Source organism: Mchenga conophoros, linkage group LG18 (genome assembly GCF_057382185.1).
Source record: "Mchenga conophoros isolate Kocher_MC1m ecotype Shallow Benthic linkage group LG18, M_conophoros_male_GT1.1, whole genome shotgun sequence".
Taxonomy (NCBI): domain Eukaryota; kingdom Metazoa; phylum Chordata; class Actinopteri; order Cichliformes; family Cichlidae; genus Mchenga; species Mchenga conophoros.
The window spans coordinates 10905584-10923309 of record NC_140543.1 but is presented as its reverse complement, the minus strand read 5'-3'; the positions used below and the strand labels follow the sequence as shown (position 1 = coordinate 10923309).

Sequence of the window (17726 nt, the reverse complement as noted above, 5' to 3'; positions counted from 1 at the left end):
TGCTGCTGCTGTCTCTTCCTGTGTAGATAGCCCTAAAGACAAGAGGAGGAGCAACAGGAACACAACACACCCACACAACAAAACCAGGTTTGCTATTCCCATAAAAGCCATTGGATCATTAAAATTAATGTTACTTGTCATAAGAAGCAGTGCAGTTTCACTAATGGTTCAGTTTTGTTTTCACTCACCTACTGGGTTAGGTGTAGGGAGGAAAAAATAATGTAATTCGGGTTAAAGCATCATCACTTTTCCATCATCCCTGTTAAAAGGGTAGCGCATTTACACCAGAGGTGGCTGATGCGTTACAATGTGATCCAAACAGGTCCTGCCTGAGCATCTTTGTGTGAGGAGCTGGTGGTTAGACTGGTTTACTGCTATGCATCACAGCACAGATGCCAAAGGATAACCTGTGTGCATCTGTTTAAAAATAAAAATGAAAAGTATTAAAAGTATTTCACACCCAGCCATGAGGAGGGGGCTCACTGATCCCTGATGAAATTTTTATTACAAAAAGACAATAACGTCTGATCATCACCAATGAAGTGAAGTTATTAGTAATTTACTGCATGTCTTCCCTTGCTCTGTCCCAGCTTTCATGTCCATTCTCCACTGTTCTGACGTATTAACGGCTCAAAAACCCACCAAGAAAAAAAGGAAATATAAATAATAAGACCAGCACTAATTGTTCTTTGCACATTTAGTGCAGCTGTGAGGTACATGTTAAAGGCTGTCTGAAATACGCTGCACTGTGCAGACACATTTGTTTTTTAGTTCCTCTTAAAGCTGTTCAGTGCCCTTTGGCGGTGCTCAGCTTCAACTCCATTTTTTTTTAAAGTCTTTTCAGGAAAAGCTTCTTTGTGATTTGCTTATTTTCAGTGGACTTTGCTGAGTTGGATGGGAGTTTGATATGATTAAAAGTGCGTTGTTTTTTTTAATGCAATTTTGCAAAACCACTAGGAAAAAGACCACACCAACTACACCTTCAAAATCAGTTTAGTCACACTGACAATTATGGGAACTTCAGCTGTTTCCCTATATTAGCATGACCCAATTGCAACCGCTGAGGCTTGGACAGGACCTTTGGATAGTTAAAGTCTGCATTTACTGACTTCTCAAGGATGATGGAGGTGAGTGGTTCATCACCGTTCTTACAGGCTTCAGTATAGCCACTTTGGAGCTGATGTTTGGACAATCGTGAAGTGGTGAAATGCCTCGGTTTGAACTTTCCCGCACAAACAAACGAACAGTCACACTTGCTTTTTTCAAGGATTGACAAGAAGTGTGAGAACAGGGAGAGCTGCAAGGACAATTCTCTCCTCCACACTCCTAAAATTACTCCCTCCTTTACTGTTCATGTTCACTGCAGACCGCCACTAACGCCTTGGCTTTCAAAGGAATGGAGACAACGTGTGATCAGAGACGTGACAAAAAGAGGATTTCCAAGTAAGATCACACTAGGAGACGACTGGAACTTGTTTACTGATATGGTTTAAGACGTATTTTTAACCCTACCTTTGTATAATGACCAGTTTTTGCTGCTTTAGTTGCTTTTATTATGATTTTGAGATTGCATCTTCTGCATTATGAAATCTCCTTTATCCACGCTGAAAGAAAAAGGACACAGGCATCACACATGTTTGTGGAAATGCCTCGTATTATCAAAAGGGATTATTTGTCATGTGATCAACTCTTACACACAGATAACATTTTCCATTTTCTACCTTCTATCGTTTTTTTTTTAACATGAGCACAGAATTGGGCCTCAGATAGAAATCACGTCCATTTGCTGGCTTGATCCCTTTCATTCTGTCACGGGCCACCGGGGCAGACCGTGTGGAGTGAGTGGAGGACCCAAGAGCAAACAGAGGTGAGGACACAAAAACCGGACTTAACAGAAGGCGAGTCTTTATTTAGGGCCGAAAACTTAAGGAACAAGGCAGCAAAGCAACTGAGGGAAAACCTGAACATAGACTGGGAAAACTATGGCTAAACAAAGTACAAACTAGGACTAGTTAAGGCTGGGAAACTATGACAAGGGGTAGGGGAGATAACACAGACGACGCGACACAGACTGTAAGAAACACAGAGACTAAATACACATGAGGGATGATCAGGGGAAGTGGCCACACATGGGAACGCAGCTGACACACATGAACTTAACGACAGGACAGGAGGAGTGAGCTGAATACACAGACAGTGAATGCAGGCCTTCAAAGTAAAACAGGAAACATGAGACATGAACCGGGGAGACGTAGTACAGGGGGAGGTGACATAACTGACAGCATGAACTTGACAGTACAAGACACACAGACATAAACACACGAAGGGCAAGGGAGACGTAATGCAAGGGTGACATAATTACAAAAAGGGCTGGACTACCTTAAAGAACCTAAGCAAACAATAAACATCAAAATAGGTTAAGCATAACACACTGGGTCATACGACCCAGGACCATGACACATTCAAGTTGTGGCATCAAATAAAATGCTCTTCTTTGTTAAAAATGCCTTTTTGTTGCTGCTTTTGTCGCTACGGAGGCTTGGAGAAAAGTGTCTGACTTCAATCTAATTTTAGTAACTTACGCTTCTCAGGTGACAGCTCCTGAAAAGATTACTTATTACTTACAGCTGAATGATGTTGTGTTGACTGTCAATCTTGAGACACTTCGCAATGACTCAAAAATAGCACCAGAGTTCACATCACCTCTATGAGGTCTGCTCAGCGTGCTTCATAAATGTAAGCCGGACATCATTCCTTCTTAGCAAAAGGAAGCTTTCTGGATGTGACTTTTTAAATTAAAAAAATCATAATATAACAGTTGTACATGAGGTTGTAATCAATTAGATGCAAGCCAAACAAGTAAAAATCTAGTCCTTCAGAAAAAAAACACAAAATGAAAAGGTAGATTTTCTTCCTCTGACTCCAGCTGTCACATTTTATGGAAAAATCATGGTTCATCAGTGAGAGATGCAGAGAGTCTTATGCTGCCACGAATGACACGATGTTCAGTTCTTTGTATAGCCTTGAGAATTCTGTGTAAGCAACATAACGTTGGACTTTGATAGCCTTGTTAGTTGTGAGCTTATAATTGCAAACAGTACAGAGTAAATATCGAGCACTTATTAGCAGTTAACAGGATTGAGAAGCCTTTTTTATTGAACACGTTTCCCTTTGTTTTTTTTCTTTTTGTTCCAGATCTTAGATTGCAGACTTTTAATTTCTTTGCCTTTTGTTTTATTGTTAGGAATGAGGAACGCTGATTAGTAAGCTTTTGTTCATTGTTTTGGGCATTGTTCGGCTCAGAAGCAGATAAACTCATACTGAACCTTGATTTGCCTTTTGCAGAGAGTAAACTCGCATATTATGTACAGGTTAACAGCAACAAACCCAAATCAAATTTTCAGTTAAAGATCATATTAAAAGACAGACACATAATCTTTTAGTTTGCTTTTTTTATGCAATAACATAATTAACACTTTCTGCTTTGTAACAGGGTCTGATGTGGAAACAGTGCCATGATTATGGCGTCTGTTTCATAACCACAGTGCAGGTTTTGCGGTGGAAACATGGTGATTTTTGACTGAAGACACATTTTTGGCATTTCAATTTGTTTCTTTGTTACACAGTCACATTCAAAAGGTGTGAAGATTGTGAAAGAACGCCAACGAGATGGATGCATTTACACCTTTTCAGTGACTGGATTCAAGTCTGAATGCTTCTTGGCTGCATTTGCACTCTGCAATTTTTAGATCTGATAGTTATCCAGTTGGCCCTCTGGATGCATGAAGTGGTTAGAGATTGCTAAGCTATTTGACTGCCGATAAGCAATCTGTAACTTTCCAAACCTGACATTCACAGCCCATTCACGGTCAGCTGTGCAGGGACAAAGACAAGAGAGGCAGGATTTGTATCTCTTTTGCTCTTTCCCCCCCCCCTTTTTGATAGAGCCATTTCTTTCACCTTCACAGTGACTCAAACACTGTTTCAGGAGACTGAATCCCATTTTTCCAATAAGATGCATCTTCCTCTCAGATTATGGTTATGGCAGCTCAGGACCGTTTGTCTGATACGGTCCGATAACAGACAAAGTCTCGGCAACTTGTTCTGGTTGAGCATTAGCAGGATAACGTCCACCATGAACATTCAGAATGCCTCTGGTGTCCAGACTAAATTCATACTGCAGGTTCAATTCCAATTGTTCCATCAGAGCTGTTCAGCTTGCATTAAATTACCAGCTTAAACTGGCTTTAGTCACACTTGAGCAATTTTGACCAAGTGACCCTGACAAATCAGATTCAGGACAAAATGTGCATGTTGATCTCATGTGTTTCACTCATTTAGAAAACCTGACAAATAATAAAACGGCAAAGAAAAAAGCCCAATATTGGCCGGGTGATATGGATCATATGCACAATTTCCAGCTCAGTGAACAACATTTCATCTTAAATTGTTTTTGACATGGGCTGGACTATTTGCAGTGCCTCTTTTGCACTACAGAGATTTAGGTTCCCATGACAAGATGCTGGTATTGATATAATTTGATTTAATGCAGAGCTCCTCCATCAGAGAGGAAGAAAAAGGAGCCCGAAGCAGCTCTGTATGCACCCGGGAAAATTGCTTACTCTTCGGCACCTCTGGAAGTGTAATCAGTGAGCGGGATACCAAAGAAAGCCTTTGTCGAACAGCCATGACACCATCTCTTCAATGAGGGGGGGATGATGGGATATACATCAAAGTCGCCTCTGTAATTGGGAGTGTTTCGACTGAAGGGCAGACAACGTGGTACAGGAAATGATTTAATGTCACATCAGCAAAACACCGCAGGGCTACAGAAGCTGCCTCTGTCTTCTCGGCCGTCTGGTGCTTAAAACTTAAACTTTCTTCTGCAACTTTTCTTTTGTCTTTTCTTGTTTCACTTATAAACTTAAAACAGAGCTCTGCTCCTTTGCTCTGTTTTTGGACAAGAAGCACACTGTTTAAGCAAACCCCGTGTCTCCATAATTAATAACCTTGGCATCCAATATGTTTCTAATCTGGAGAAGGAATGCTCATGGCATAGAGAAGGAGACTATGCCAAATACAAAAAAAAAAAGTTGGATCATTTCTCTCTCGCACCATGGAGGGCACGCTCATTAATCACGCCTAAAGAGCTGAGTAATGTTGCGGGCCTCGTGTGTCTGTGGAGCCAGATGACGGAAAAGCAAAGAAATTCGGTTTTATTGTAGTGCTTCTCGCCAGCTGTCGTCTTCCATTTGCTCTTAACCATGACAACGGCAGCAGCTATCATCTATCTCCTGATGTTGTGCCACAAGGTATGATCCATTTATCATAGTTTAACCTTTTCAGATCCTTTGCTGCTCTCTCTGGCGCTGAATGACGAAGGTGCTCCACATGCTAAAGCCTATCATCTACCAAAGATTAAAACGCAGAGAAGCTTTAAATCACCATTCGGCTCATGGCATAAGCCTCGGGAAATCTTCCCTCCACATCCTTTATGTTAAAAATGTATAACTTGACCAGTGATTCCCTAACCACAGAATACCAAAAGGCACGAAATGCAAGATTACTCCATTGAGGGAATGCTTATCGAGAGGCAGTCTCCTCTCCCCTCCACCCCACCCTTGACCAGTAATTGCTTTCCAGGCCTGCACCGGAAAGAGCCTGGAGCTGTGTTATGTTTGGCGGGAGCAGAATACTCTGGAGATAAGTTGAATTCCAAGACTATGCTCCAATTGGGACTACTGTGGCATAACGAAACCACTATTCTCCTCTCTTCAGTCAGGAGAGCCGTTTTAGTATTCCAACATTGTCTTTGCATAAAAATAGCAGTTATCTGTCACTGATGTTTCCTTCATTTTGTGTTGTAATTTAAACCCTGTGAATGGTACAAAGCACAAAGACAGAACTCTCTCACACACACACGTTTGTGCTCTTTTTCCACACAGCCCTGCAGACTTCACAAACACTGTTAGTTCACATCAGATGACTACAGAGTCCTTGGCCATAACGGCCTAATTGGGGAGTTTTCTGTCTTGCTTTCCAGCTGGCTGATTGCAGAGCGAAATCCTAATGAACAGTGAAAAATAGCTTCGTTGCGCAGCGAAGATGTGGCTGTCTGAGATGAAATATTCAAACGTCTCACTTCTCCAGCTGTCACTAAAGCTGCGTTTGGGGGAAGGATGCCTTGTCATGTCTCCTTGGCACAGATGGCTTCGCATGCTCATGCCTTCAAGCGAAGTGTACCTAGTCAGAGTATTTCCAGCCCTGATATGTCTAAAAAAATCCACTCTGACCACAGTTTGTGCTGTCTCAGTGGGATTGCTTGCTGCTGCCGCACAACAGTTTCTGTTTTTTTGGCCATACTGGAGCTGCGGCTCTGAGGGCGGCACAAATAAAAGAAAAATACTAATATTACAAGATTTGGTGAGCTATTATGATTCCCTGAGGAGCAATCACATATTGCCACATAAGCGGTGACATTTATGTCGTTAGTGAAAGTCAGTGATAGCTTTTGGATAAATTTTAATGAACGTGGATCCTCATTAATTTGCCCAATTATTTGAATTTCATCACAGACCACCATAAGGCAACACACTGGTTTATGACTTATAAAACTGATGAACTTCCAATTAAGTAAGAACCTCTGGGGCTTAAAAAAAGCCACCACAAAAGTACTAAAAATCTACAATTTTTCCAGTTACCTCTTAAGGCTGGCTCCCAACAATGTTCAAAATGCTAAAAGGTGGAAATCCAAAATGCAAATTTCAAAAATAAATTCTCACATCAAGGTGGGTACATACATCTTTTATGTACAGTCTGTGGTCAGGACACCAAAACTGCTGAGTGTGTAAATAGGAGAGGCAGAAAGCATGCGATGAAATGACATTAAATTATAGGTTTAAAATGTCATCAAAACACTACTTTTCTTTGTCTTAAGCAGAACACTGATTTGCACTTCAACATGTTGTCAGGATGGTGAAGGTGGCGATGAATAACATCAATTTAAAAAAAAAAAGCAGTATAGTAAGTCAGAGCTGAGACATGAGCAGGTGGAGGTTACATTAACTGCAACAAGCACAACCTCCAACCTAACATCAGCTATTGACATGTCCAGATCATCAGCTTAGAGACCCCGGGGCGCAAATGCGTGATGCTCCCCAGCAAGCTTGATTGACAGAATAGTTTTAAATCATTATAGAGGAGACCGGGCCTCATGAATGCCACTTTGCTAAGCATTTTCTCAACTTTAATATTGACTCCATTGAATTTCACACTGAATGAAAAATTACCTTTTTCATTTGCTAAAATTCCTGTTGAAGAAGTCAAGGTTGAACTTTTTTTAAATAAAGATCATTTGGGGGAATTTACCTTGATTTCAGAAAAATGCTGGCAGGCAACAAATATGGGGAAATGAGAGATTCTGCTTCTCTAACAAGTTCACTCAATAGGTCATCTGTGTAAGCTGCTATTACATAATATAATAGCCCTTGAGCAAGTGGATATAAAATGCTTGCTGGTGCCATCATCTTTTGATGGATTGAAGCTCGGCACCGGAGAAACCTTGAGAGTGAAACATTTTAATGTATTTAATCCTGAAAATGGTTTTAACCCAAACCATGATCTTCATCCAAATATTAAACATGTAGTTTAATGCAGTGATTCCCAAACTTTTTTTTGCTAGGCCCCCCTTTGTTTTAAAAGAAAAATGTTTGGGCCTAAAAATCAAGAATGTGGGATACTGTTTGTCCGTGATTTGGAGAGCCCAGTGTGTGCTCCCGACGCAGGGAAAACCAATTCTGCAGGGGAAACCTACCTTGGCACTTGTGCAGGTGAAGCCAAAGGGAAGATATGCTTCACCATATTTTCTAGGAAGGAAGTTGTTTTGGAAACATATTTGGCGATGCTTCATATCCTGCTATGCGTTTGTGTGGAAGCCCTGTCAAAAACCTGTCAATTATGCTAGCAGAGTCCAAACGTTCTTTTTTTTTTCTCTTTTCATACCGCTACCGCTCCACTGTGGGTTTTTCTGTCCAGGCATGGTTGCATTGGCAGTGTGTTTCATTGAAATTTTAAAACATTAAGCTATTGCCAATCATTTTATTACGGTGGATCAAAATCTGATGGCACTTTTCTGCAGTCATATTTCCATCAATTTTGATAAGATCCCCAACACCACTGGTTGAACGGCAGCCCTATAATGTGACACGTTTTACAGATGAGTATAGACACTGAGTGTTGTACCTCAATTCTGACCTCGTCTGTACATACTGACAAAGATTTGAACCAAAAACATCCAATTTGGTGAGACCTGATTTTCAGTCCAGTTCTTGTGTAATTTGGCATACCTTAGCCTTTTCACCCCGTTTCCCTTCCTTATTAATGGTCCTTCCACTGATACAATTTCTGAAGAGGCTTCAGGGTCAGATGCATCTCTCAGGTTCGCCTACTGTAGATAGTTTTTTAGGCCTGCCACTTCTTCCTTTGTCCTCTACTTGTGCAGTTTACGGACGCACTTCACATAGTCCTTTACAAAGCAGCATTTTGGTGCACAAATACTATTATATGCCCATCAGACTGTTATCTTTGTCATTTTTAGTAAATTCATTAAAAGAAATTGTGACAGGCTGCTAGTAACAAGTTCCTGAAGATGTATCACTTCTTCATTGTCGGAGTTATGTGTTTTTTTAAAGGTTGAATGGTCATTATTAGGTGGCCATAAAAATCAACAAAAACATTAATGTAAAAATGGTCAAGTACAAGGCCGGGACTAAAAATGAGGGGAAAAGCAGCCAATGTCCAAAGATACATTAAGAGACTTCCAGAAAGCCTAGTGAACTATTGTTGAAGACCACTTAAATACAAGGTAATACAAGCAAAATACAAAGAAATGAGAGGTGTCACTTAACTGTAGATGAAAGAAACAAATAGTTTATATTGGAGAACATCAGCTACTCAGCAACCAGGCTGCTTCTCTTGGTTTTGACCTTTAATCACAGGAAAAATCCACCTGTTTCCTTTCTCTCCAGCCACATATAAGGACCTTAGCCTCCCTTTCTTAACTCCACCTGACATGCAGGATATCACTTTTTACAAAATTTGCATGTTTTTTGGTGTCAGGAAGGCAATCAGAGGAAGACAGACGCTTTCTTGTCCTCCTATCTCCACTGAGAGACAGACAAGAGTGGTTTCCAGTCCTCCTCCTCCTCCTCCACCTTCTCACTGAGAAAATAAAAAGCAGGATAGTGCAAGAAGAAAGGAAACCCTTAGGGATTTCACTCCATCTTTCACTTCTGTGTCAGTTTCTGCCTCCTCCTTCACTCTCTTGTCTCATTCTCTCAGGCTGAACCTTTCCTGGCTCCTATATTCTCTTTTATCATTCTCTTCGTCCTTCCCCTTCCCCAGTTTTGTCCTTTTCTCTCATTCTCTTTGCCCTTACTCTACAAGAGTTTCTTTCCCTTTTCATCTCCACCCTAAGTTTCTTTCTCTGCTTTCTTATCTGGTCACTCTCATTCACAGCACAAGTCCAGGCCCACCAATGCTGCTGTGTAGCTCAAAATAAATTACCTTTCACTCTGAACTGAATCAAACATGTGGTGTTGAAACTTCTGGCTATGAAAGAATTAATGGATTTCAAATGCATACATGCATTTATTTATTCATCTATTTATTTCAAAGATGGTTCAAACAGTCATAGAGAAAATCATTTTAAGGACTCTGGCAAATGCTTTAGCATCTTGGCCAAGTGTCTGCAGAAGATATATAAGATTCCAAATGGTTTCTGGGCTGTCATGAGTTTAATACTCTGGTGGAAGATAAAGTGAAGCGGTCAAAGGCTGACTGACACTGCGCCCGTGTGCCAGCCAGCTGATATCTTGGAGAGATCAATATGGCGGCGAGGTCAGCAAGCAAAGATGAGGAAGACAAATGTTCGACTCAGTATGTTTTTTTCTCCCCAAACAATGATCATTCAACACTGCAGGAGAACACATTTGAGACAAGGCCAACAACTTTTACACTTTAATACACACAGAAAAACCTCAGCCACGTTTTCAGGTACATAAAAAGTTCACGGAAAGTTTTTGAAGACTTTACCGTGCTGCACGCTATAGTAGCCTGCGCATTCAGATCATAGAGTATTGATTGGAGTTTGCAGTGAGAGAACAAGACGGGTGACATAATAGCAGGTTTCAAGCAGCATAAATGATGTTCAGTGGTGCTCCGGCCCTAATTGATATCCCTTGTTGCCAAAATGTCAAAACAATCTATTGCCAAGAGAAAAAATAAATTAGTAGTTTACTTATGATGCTCGGCTGCTCCAGTTCACTCGAGGGAAATCAATTCTCATCCCTAGCTGGGCTTACTGACGCATTACAGACAAATCCTCATCAAATCAAAACATGCATGGTCACTGAATATTGGCATTTGAGGCAGTGAGAAAAAAAAGATGGTGCTGCGTGCCCTGGGTTTCCGAAAATATGACAGCAATGACTCATTTCGTATTTACTTTTGCTCTGCTTGACTTTGGAGAGATCTATGTGACCTAGCTGCACAATAATTCCAAGTCAGAGTCAAAGAGCTAAACAGCCAGTGGCACATCGACTGCACCTCTGGGTAAATACTAACCCTAACTGCATTTGAATGTTTTCTATTAAACGAGGTCCATAACCCACACTGGTTAAATCAAATTCACAACATTAAAAGTTTTCCCATATTTGAAAGAAGCATATTTAGCACAAATCTCACAGATATAATACAATTAAAGGTTGGACTCCAAAGCAGAATAGGAGTGTCGGGCACAAATGTACCTACTTCTTACATGCAAATTGTGGTCTGGACTCCAGAGTGGACATGGACAACTATCACATTTGCAGTATTGGTAAATACTGCATTAGCTTTCTGCATAGAGAGGTGTATTGTAAGGCTGCAACCACACATCCCTCTCTTTACAAAATCGTCTTCTCACCTTAACTCTAAAACCAAGTTTTTTAACCACTGTTAAAGAAGTAATGACTCAAAAAGGCCCTCTGTATATAAACCACCCTGGAAGCCAATTACAAGCTTCAAACTCTTTAACTGGGATCTTTGTTGCATGTCACAAATTTCCTGCCAGCGCTTTACTGTCACTGTAAGGTAAGAAAAGATCCAAAATACTAAACATGAACTACAAGAAAAGAAACAGCCTTTTACTAAATGTGTCCACAAATTTAAGGTGTAAAACTCATGTTGAGATACCACAGACACAGAAAAAGTGTGAATAACAGTGATTGCATATTAAACAAATAAAATTTGCATGTGTTATTAACAGATTCAGCCATAATGTTAATTTCCTGTTTTGTTTTGAAGCCATTTGGATAATATGGTGAAAGTGTGGATTTGGCCAAATATCTGACTGCTGTTCTGCTCAGTTTTAACAGCATAACCAGAAAACCAAATAACACCTTTAATTTTAGACAACTGAGAAAAATTTCATCACATCTAATAAAAAAAAAAACCATTTAAAATATGATAATATATATAACTTTGGGATACTAATTTGACACAACCTAAAACATAATGACTTAAAACCCTTTTGTTTTTAAAAGCAGCCGATACATCCTTCCCTTGAGAAATATATAGAGAGAAATGGAAGCCTAAATCAGCATGTCAGTCATGCTGTCTTCATTCCTGCCACACATGGGCTGACTAGAAACACAGATCGGAAATCACCATGATGACATGTAAAGTAAATACACCCAAAAGGTGACAAACGTGCATTTTCTGTAGAGCAGAGCTACTCGGAGGAAAAACTCACGAAGAAATACAAGCAGCATGTCTCCTGAGAAAACTGCCAGCTGAACTTTTCAGGCAGCATTAAAGGTTTCCACACTTGTTGGTTTCTGCACCGGTGAGATTTCTTTTAGTGAATAATAGTTCTACAATCTGTTGCCGACCTCGATTACTTTGTCACAAGATTAAATGACTCTTCAGATCCTCTGGTGTTTAATTTAAAAGAAGTTCATTTACCAACCCGGCTACTTTTTCTGATGTTCAGGAACAGTGGGTTGACTCCCAGATGTGGCTGGAACATACTCACGTTGCATATTTGTCTCATTTGTACAGCCACAGCCTCATCTAAGAGCAGGTCCAATTACTCATATGTAAATCAGCCTATGACATAATCTGATGACTTAATGCTCGTTTTCTAGCAGGTAGCAGATACTGTTTTTTAAGACAGAGATGGCAGCACAAATTGGCCTGTCACTCATGGTGTCTTCAGTCCTGCCACTGACGGATTACTGTATGCACCGTCTGGACACAAGCCCAGCAGAGCTCAGGGGCCAGAGAAGTGACTGTTCTTGTTTAAAACTCGATTAAACAACCACTCAGATGCAAAATGACTGCAGATGTAAAATTGCTAGAAAGAGGTGGAATGACAAGGAAAGGATACAAAATGACTACAGATGCACAAAGTGACAACAAAAAGATTTAACTTGTCTGCTGAGAGACTAAAAATGACATCAAATATATTTAAAATGGCAATAGACCAATGCAAAAATAACTACTGAAACAAAATAACAACAGAGGTACAAAATGACTACAAAAATAGGTAAAATTACTTTAGATAGATGCAAAATGTCTATAGAGAGAGTGAGAATCAGTAAAGCAAGATGCAAACTGATTGCAGAGACACATAAAACAATGAGGGGAATTACAATGAAAAAGAATAGATACTAAATGTCTAGACAGAAGTAAATGGGCAATTATGCAAAAAATATCAAAGAGGCATAGAACAATTAAACAGGTAAAATTCTATTTCAGGGATGCAAAAATGATAGAAGAGACACAAAATGACTCAAAAGTGAAAGAAAATAGCTAAAAATCAATGTAAAGCAGTGCAAAAGAGACTAAAAGATAAAATTGAAAATGCATACATGCTAAAGTTGAAAAAGAGGACTACTACAGAGAGATGTGAAATGATAATGAGTGGAGCCTAAATTGCACTAGAGCAATAAAAAAATGACTACTAGTGAAGGGATGCAAAAAGCCTATATGGACATAAAATGAGCACAGATCGATGCAAAATGCGAGGGAAGTAAAGAAAAAAAGGAAATCACGGCTAAAAAAAAAGAAGTAATAAGTAATAAGAGTATTAAGGCATATGACAGTAGAGGGATACAAAATGAGAACAGCAACTCAAAGCGATTAAAGAAGACTTAAAGAAACAGCAACTACAAATAGCCACAAATCATATTGGTGTTTTGCTCCTGCACATCTGAATGAATGATTGTGGCCAGAACGTTTCTCCAAATTTGTCATTCTTAAATCCAGCTGTTTCAGACAGTCGCGAGAGCCCACCAGCCAAACCGCCTGCATGGTAGTACGCTGTGCCTGCACGCTTACTGAAAACGCCTTCACAAGGTGAATGGGTCTGCTTTACTTGCAGAGGCTTCGCTCCCCGGTACTCTCATTGATTGTTTTCTCCTGGCTTGGTAAACAGATGGCAGTCAATACAACCCCACAATGACGTCAGAGTTCACCTAGCTGCGGGTCTCCTGGGCTTATCAATTAGAGCTTAAGAATGCAGTCGAGGATTTCATTTGTAGCCTAAGCTGTTATTAGTAACGACAGGTGGGTATTGAATGTGGCGCAACGCAGCGCCGGAGAAAATTGTGATAAATGACACAGAGGATGCTCTCTCTCTCTCTTTCTCTCTCTCTCTAAAGACAGCTACTGGTCGTCAGGACAAGAGGAAATTTGCGTGAGTGCGGCTCAGGCTGGGAAAGATTCAGTGCCGAAAAAAGGGGTTTGGAGAAAAGTAAAACTTTCAAAAGCTTTGATGCCTACTCTGCTGGGCATTCACCACGTGTTAAAGCGAACCACGCGCCCGTTCTCTGCGTTATGAGACACGCACTCAGCCACATCTGTTTACCTTATGGTCGATGATGCTGTTGTATCCCTGGAGGATCGGGGGGTGAGGCTTGGCGACCCCGACGGAGGCTTCGGTGGGCCGCCGCAGCTGTTCATGCTGCCTGATGCGCGTGTCGTTGGCGTCTCTGGAAGCGCCGTTGAAGCTGCCGTTGTACACGAGGAACAAGCTGGCGCACAGGAGAAGCACGAGAAGCACGGCTACCCCATGGCGCTGACACAAAGACACAAGCAGATGCGGGCAAATTAGCCGAGTTCCACCGGACTGAGTTTAACCTGCACCTACGGACTTCATGCAAGATGAGCGGCAGCAGCAGGCGCTGGTTTGTCAGTAAAAGCCCAACTTCCTGTAATGCATGTCACGTGCGACCAAAAACTTAAAAATAGCTTTTATCGAACTATGATAAGGGCACAGCTAATGTTTATGACGCTGTCAGGCTGTTAATTATCTTCTTTACTTAGTTTGCATGCATTAATATTAATCATCAGGTGCGTTGAGGAGCACATGTGTACTGTAATTTACAGTAGGTGCCACACCTCAGAGGACACCAACAGCTTTTAAGTAAAAGTTCTAATAAAAAAGAAAAATAAATCACCTATGTGAATTCATGCCAATCGTACATGAACAGGATGAGCAGCTCACGGCACTTTCAATTTGTTTTCTTTTCTTTATTTCTTTAAAAAAATAGTTTAGAATTAATGCTTATCAGTTAATATTAAAGCAACACGGATATTGTTCACTTTCTACAGTGTATCCGTATTAAACGGAGACAAATCAAGCATCCAGCGCGCTGTGCTGTAGTGGAGCTTTAGTGCCAAACAGAGCGCACAGCTGGACGCCCATTGTTCTGATCCTAATCTTTTGATCCGACACTGTACGCCACAGCGGCGTTATGTCGATTATAGCGCACTTGACGGAACAATGCTGGATTTAAAAGCGAGCACAAACAGTTTGACTGCGGGGTTACATGGCAAAACCCTTTACCATAGGTGTCTTCATTTTGCGGCGCGCTGTCTTATCGCTGCGGTTCAGTGCGTAAGGCTCCACTTTCACTCATGGTCCAGCGTCATCTGCTCGCCTCCCGAATGCACTCCAGTCCGTCCGCGCTGTACCAGCCCGCCTGCCTCTGCCCGTGTGTCTTCAGACTGGAGCCCAAGCGCAATTCATACAGAGGAGACCGCGACAGATGTTCACTGTTGTACCTCTGCTGGGTCTTAATGCCCCCCGAGTTCTTTAGGAGCCGGTGAGTGGAGGCGCAGCGTTTTTAATTAAACAGACTACTGCAAAAGAGTGATAAGACCTATTTGCTAAACATTATTTCCTGCTGAGGCATATTTGATGTAAATCTGCGCAATTAAACTAGAGTACAGTGAGCCCACTCTGTCATCTTTTGACGTCTGCTGCATTATCCATGGGATGGATTATAAAGACAAGAGAAGTTATGGCTTTACAGTGCAGACGTTATCTGGCACAACTCCCTGAATGTCTGTCACTCAGTGGTGAAACCACATGTTCATTCGTGCGCTGTGTTTATGTTCAAACTACACTGTACTCGAGTATTTCAGTTTTTAGATCTCCTCATACTTCCACTGTAGACTAGAGATTCTTTGTAGATTGTACTCCAGTCTGCAAAGAATCCCATTCATCACGTCCTTCCTTAAGAAATTAGACTCTTAAGGCGGTGTTACTTATTAAACTACTCCATCACATCCAACCATAAGCTGCACACATTACTGCACCAGCAATAGGATATGAAAAACTCAAAAAGAGCCCATTTCTATAATCGTGAAGGACACTTTTTACTTTTACCCACCATTGTTGCTGAACTGCTTTAACCTGTAAAGCTGTATTTAAGTAAATGAATCCTTCCTCTTCTCCATTCAGCGCATCAGAACACAGATTTAAAAACAGTTAAAATCTTTATTTCCTTTTCATTGTTTTTGAGTTTTCCACACTTTTTAAAAATATAATTGATTTTACTTAATTTTCTCTTATTTTTAAAATTTGTTGAAAGCTAGGTGTAAAATGCCACCACACTGAAACCAATAAATAACCTAAAACTAAATACTTTTACATCAATATCATATCAAATTGAATCTGTAGTACAGTAATCCAGTGAACTGACAACGAGCATTAATGAATGGAGCGTGTCTGCAGGAATGATACACTGTTAAAAACATAAAGAAGCAGTTGATCATCCCAGTAGAAATCTAATTCTGTTAAACTTTAGGGGAATTGGTCTGTCCTATTAGAAACCAACAAGCATCATCAATCAGTTTTACCTGCTTTGATTCAAATTAAAGTGACAACTGGACAGGTATTAGATCAAGTCTTTTGTTTGAGGAGGAACACTAGGAGCACTGCTGGATGCCTACAAAATAACCTCCAGTGGGATACTCAGAGGCTTTAATGAGGACATGACCCCCTTAAGCAGGACCTGTGCTTACAGCCCAGCACCTTGCAGTGTGCCTGGAATTCACCAGAAAACACCAGAATGGGTGGCCTGGAGACACCATGGAAAACATTATATTACCTGCAACATCTATGAGAAGAATAGGGTAGCAGTAGTGAACCTGCCAGTCCTGTTGTTCTCTGGTGAATGCCAATTGAGCTGCACAGCGCTGGTGTATAAGCACAGGTACCACTGAAGGATATTGGGCCCTGATACCAGCCTTATGGAGTTGGTTTCTAACAGTTTGGTCAGAAACATACACATAACCCACTGGAAGTAATGTTGTGAGACTTTGGCTGTATTCCTCTCATTTCCCTGCACACAAAGGAGCAGACACCGGTCCTGCTGGTGGACTCATGCATTTCCACACTCCTGCCTATTTCCCAGTATCACCTCCATGCTCTACAGACTGTGCCGGGAGAACCATATTATTCTTAGCAATTATAGATCAATTTGTTTTAAGATTCTCTGGACTCTAGGATGCCTTTGAAAACAATCAGAGGGCAAATGGTACTGTTCCTTTTGGGCACATCATAAGACCAGTAAAATAAATTGTTAACAGCTAGTTATATTTTCAGGATATACCAATAAAGTAGAGAAACAGAGAGATTCATGGACCTGCTTTGATATTTTCACACTAATATACACATAGGCAGCCATACATGCACTGCATGTCCATGCATACACACATACATATATATATATCATATCGAAAAAATATAAGTAAAATAGTAACAGCGGAAAAAAATAACTTGTGCAAACCAGATGGAAGAAACCTCCCCCCCCCCCCCATCCCCATCATTCTTTGAAACAGGAATGGAGTCAGCTCATCAGCTTCATCCATACCGCTGGTGCAGTACACTCAGAGAGGGTCAGACTTCTTTATTCAGAACCTGAGTTTTGGATCAACTGAAAGCAGCACCTTGTGCTGCCTGAGAATTTCATTTTCATTAATTATTCACAGGCCAAAGATGATATGTCCTCATCTAGTCCAAAACTTAAAAAGTGATCAATGAAATAAAAAAAAGTTTTAAAATGTACAGTCAGCTGATGTAGTTGGACCAAAACAAATACAATGCAGTCACGTCCTACGGATGCAGTTTGAAGTCTTGCAGCATCTACTAACATTCACATTCAGACAGAAGGATAGAGTTTAAAAATATTCATGATTTAAGAGCATTTTTCACTCCGCTCAAGTCAACAGCAGATGAGAAGATGGTATTTGAGAGATGTTTTTTCTGGAATGAAAGAATCAACTCAAGGATACGGCCTCGGATATTTCCTTTTCTTCTTATGGTCAGCATTTTGATCTGCTGAAGTGAAGATAACTTCATTAACAAAGGGCACAAAGTCACAAAAAGAAGAAGA

The 17726-nt window shown here is 40.7% G+C and overlaps 1 protein-coding gene across 2 annotated transcripts in view; it reads right to left on the bottom strand.

The window, feature by feature from the left end:
• Nucleotides 1-15227, bottom strand: part of st6galnac5a (ST6 (alpha-N-acetyl-neuraminyl-2,3-beta-galactosyl-1,3)-N-acetylgalactosaminide alpha-2,6-sialyltransferase 5a) — a 65368-nt gene extending 50141 nt beyond the window's left edge. Inside the window, exons 1-2 of one of the 2 annotated variants that reach the window (XM_085255021.1) lie at nt 14891-15227; nt 13910-14119 (exon numbers count right to left, since the gene is read on the bottom strand). In XM_085255021.1, the coding sequence (XP_085111147.1) occupies nt 13910-14119; nt 14891-14905 (225 nt within the window). In that variant the 5' untranslated portion in view covers nt 14906-15227. The remainder of the gene's footprint in view (nt 1-13909; nt 14120-14890) is intronic. The other variant, XM_085255020.1, reaches the window with a different exon arrangement.
• Nucleotides 15228-17726: the final 2499 nt, after the last annotated feature.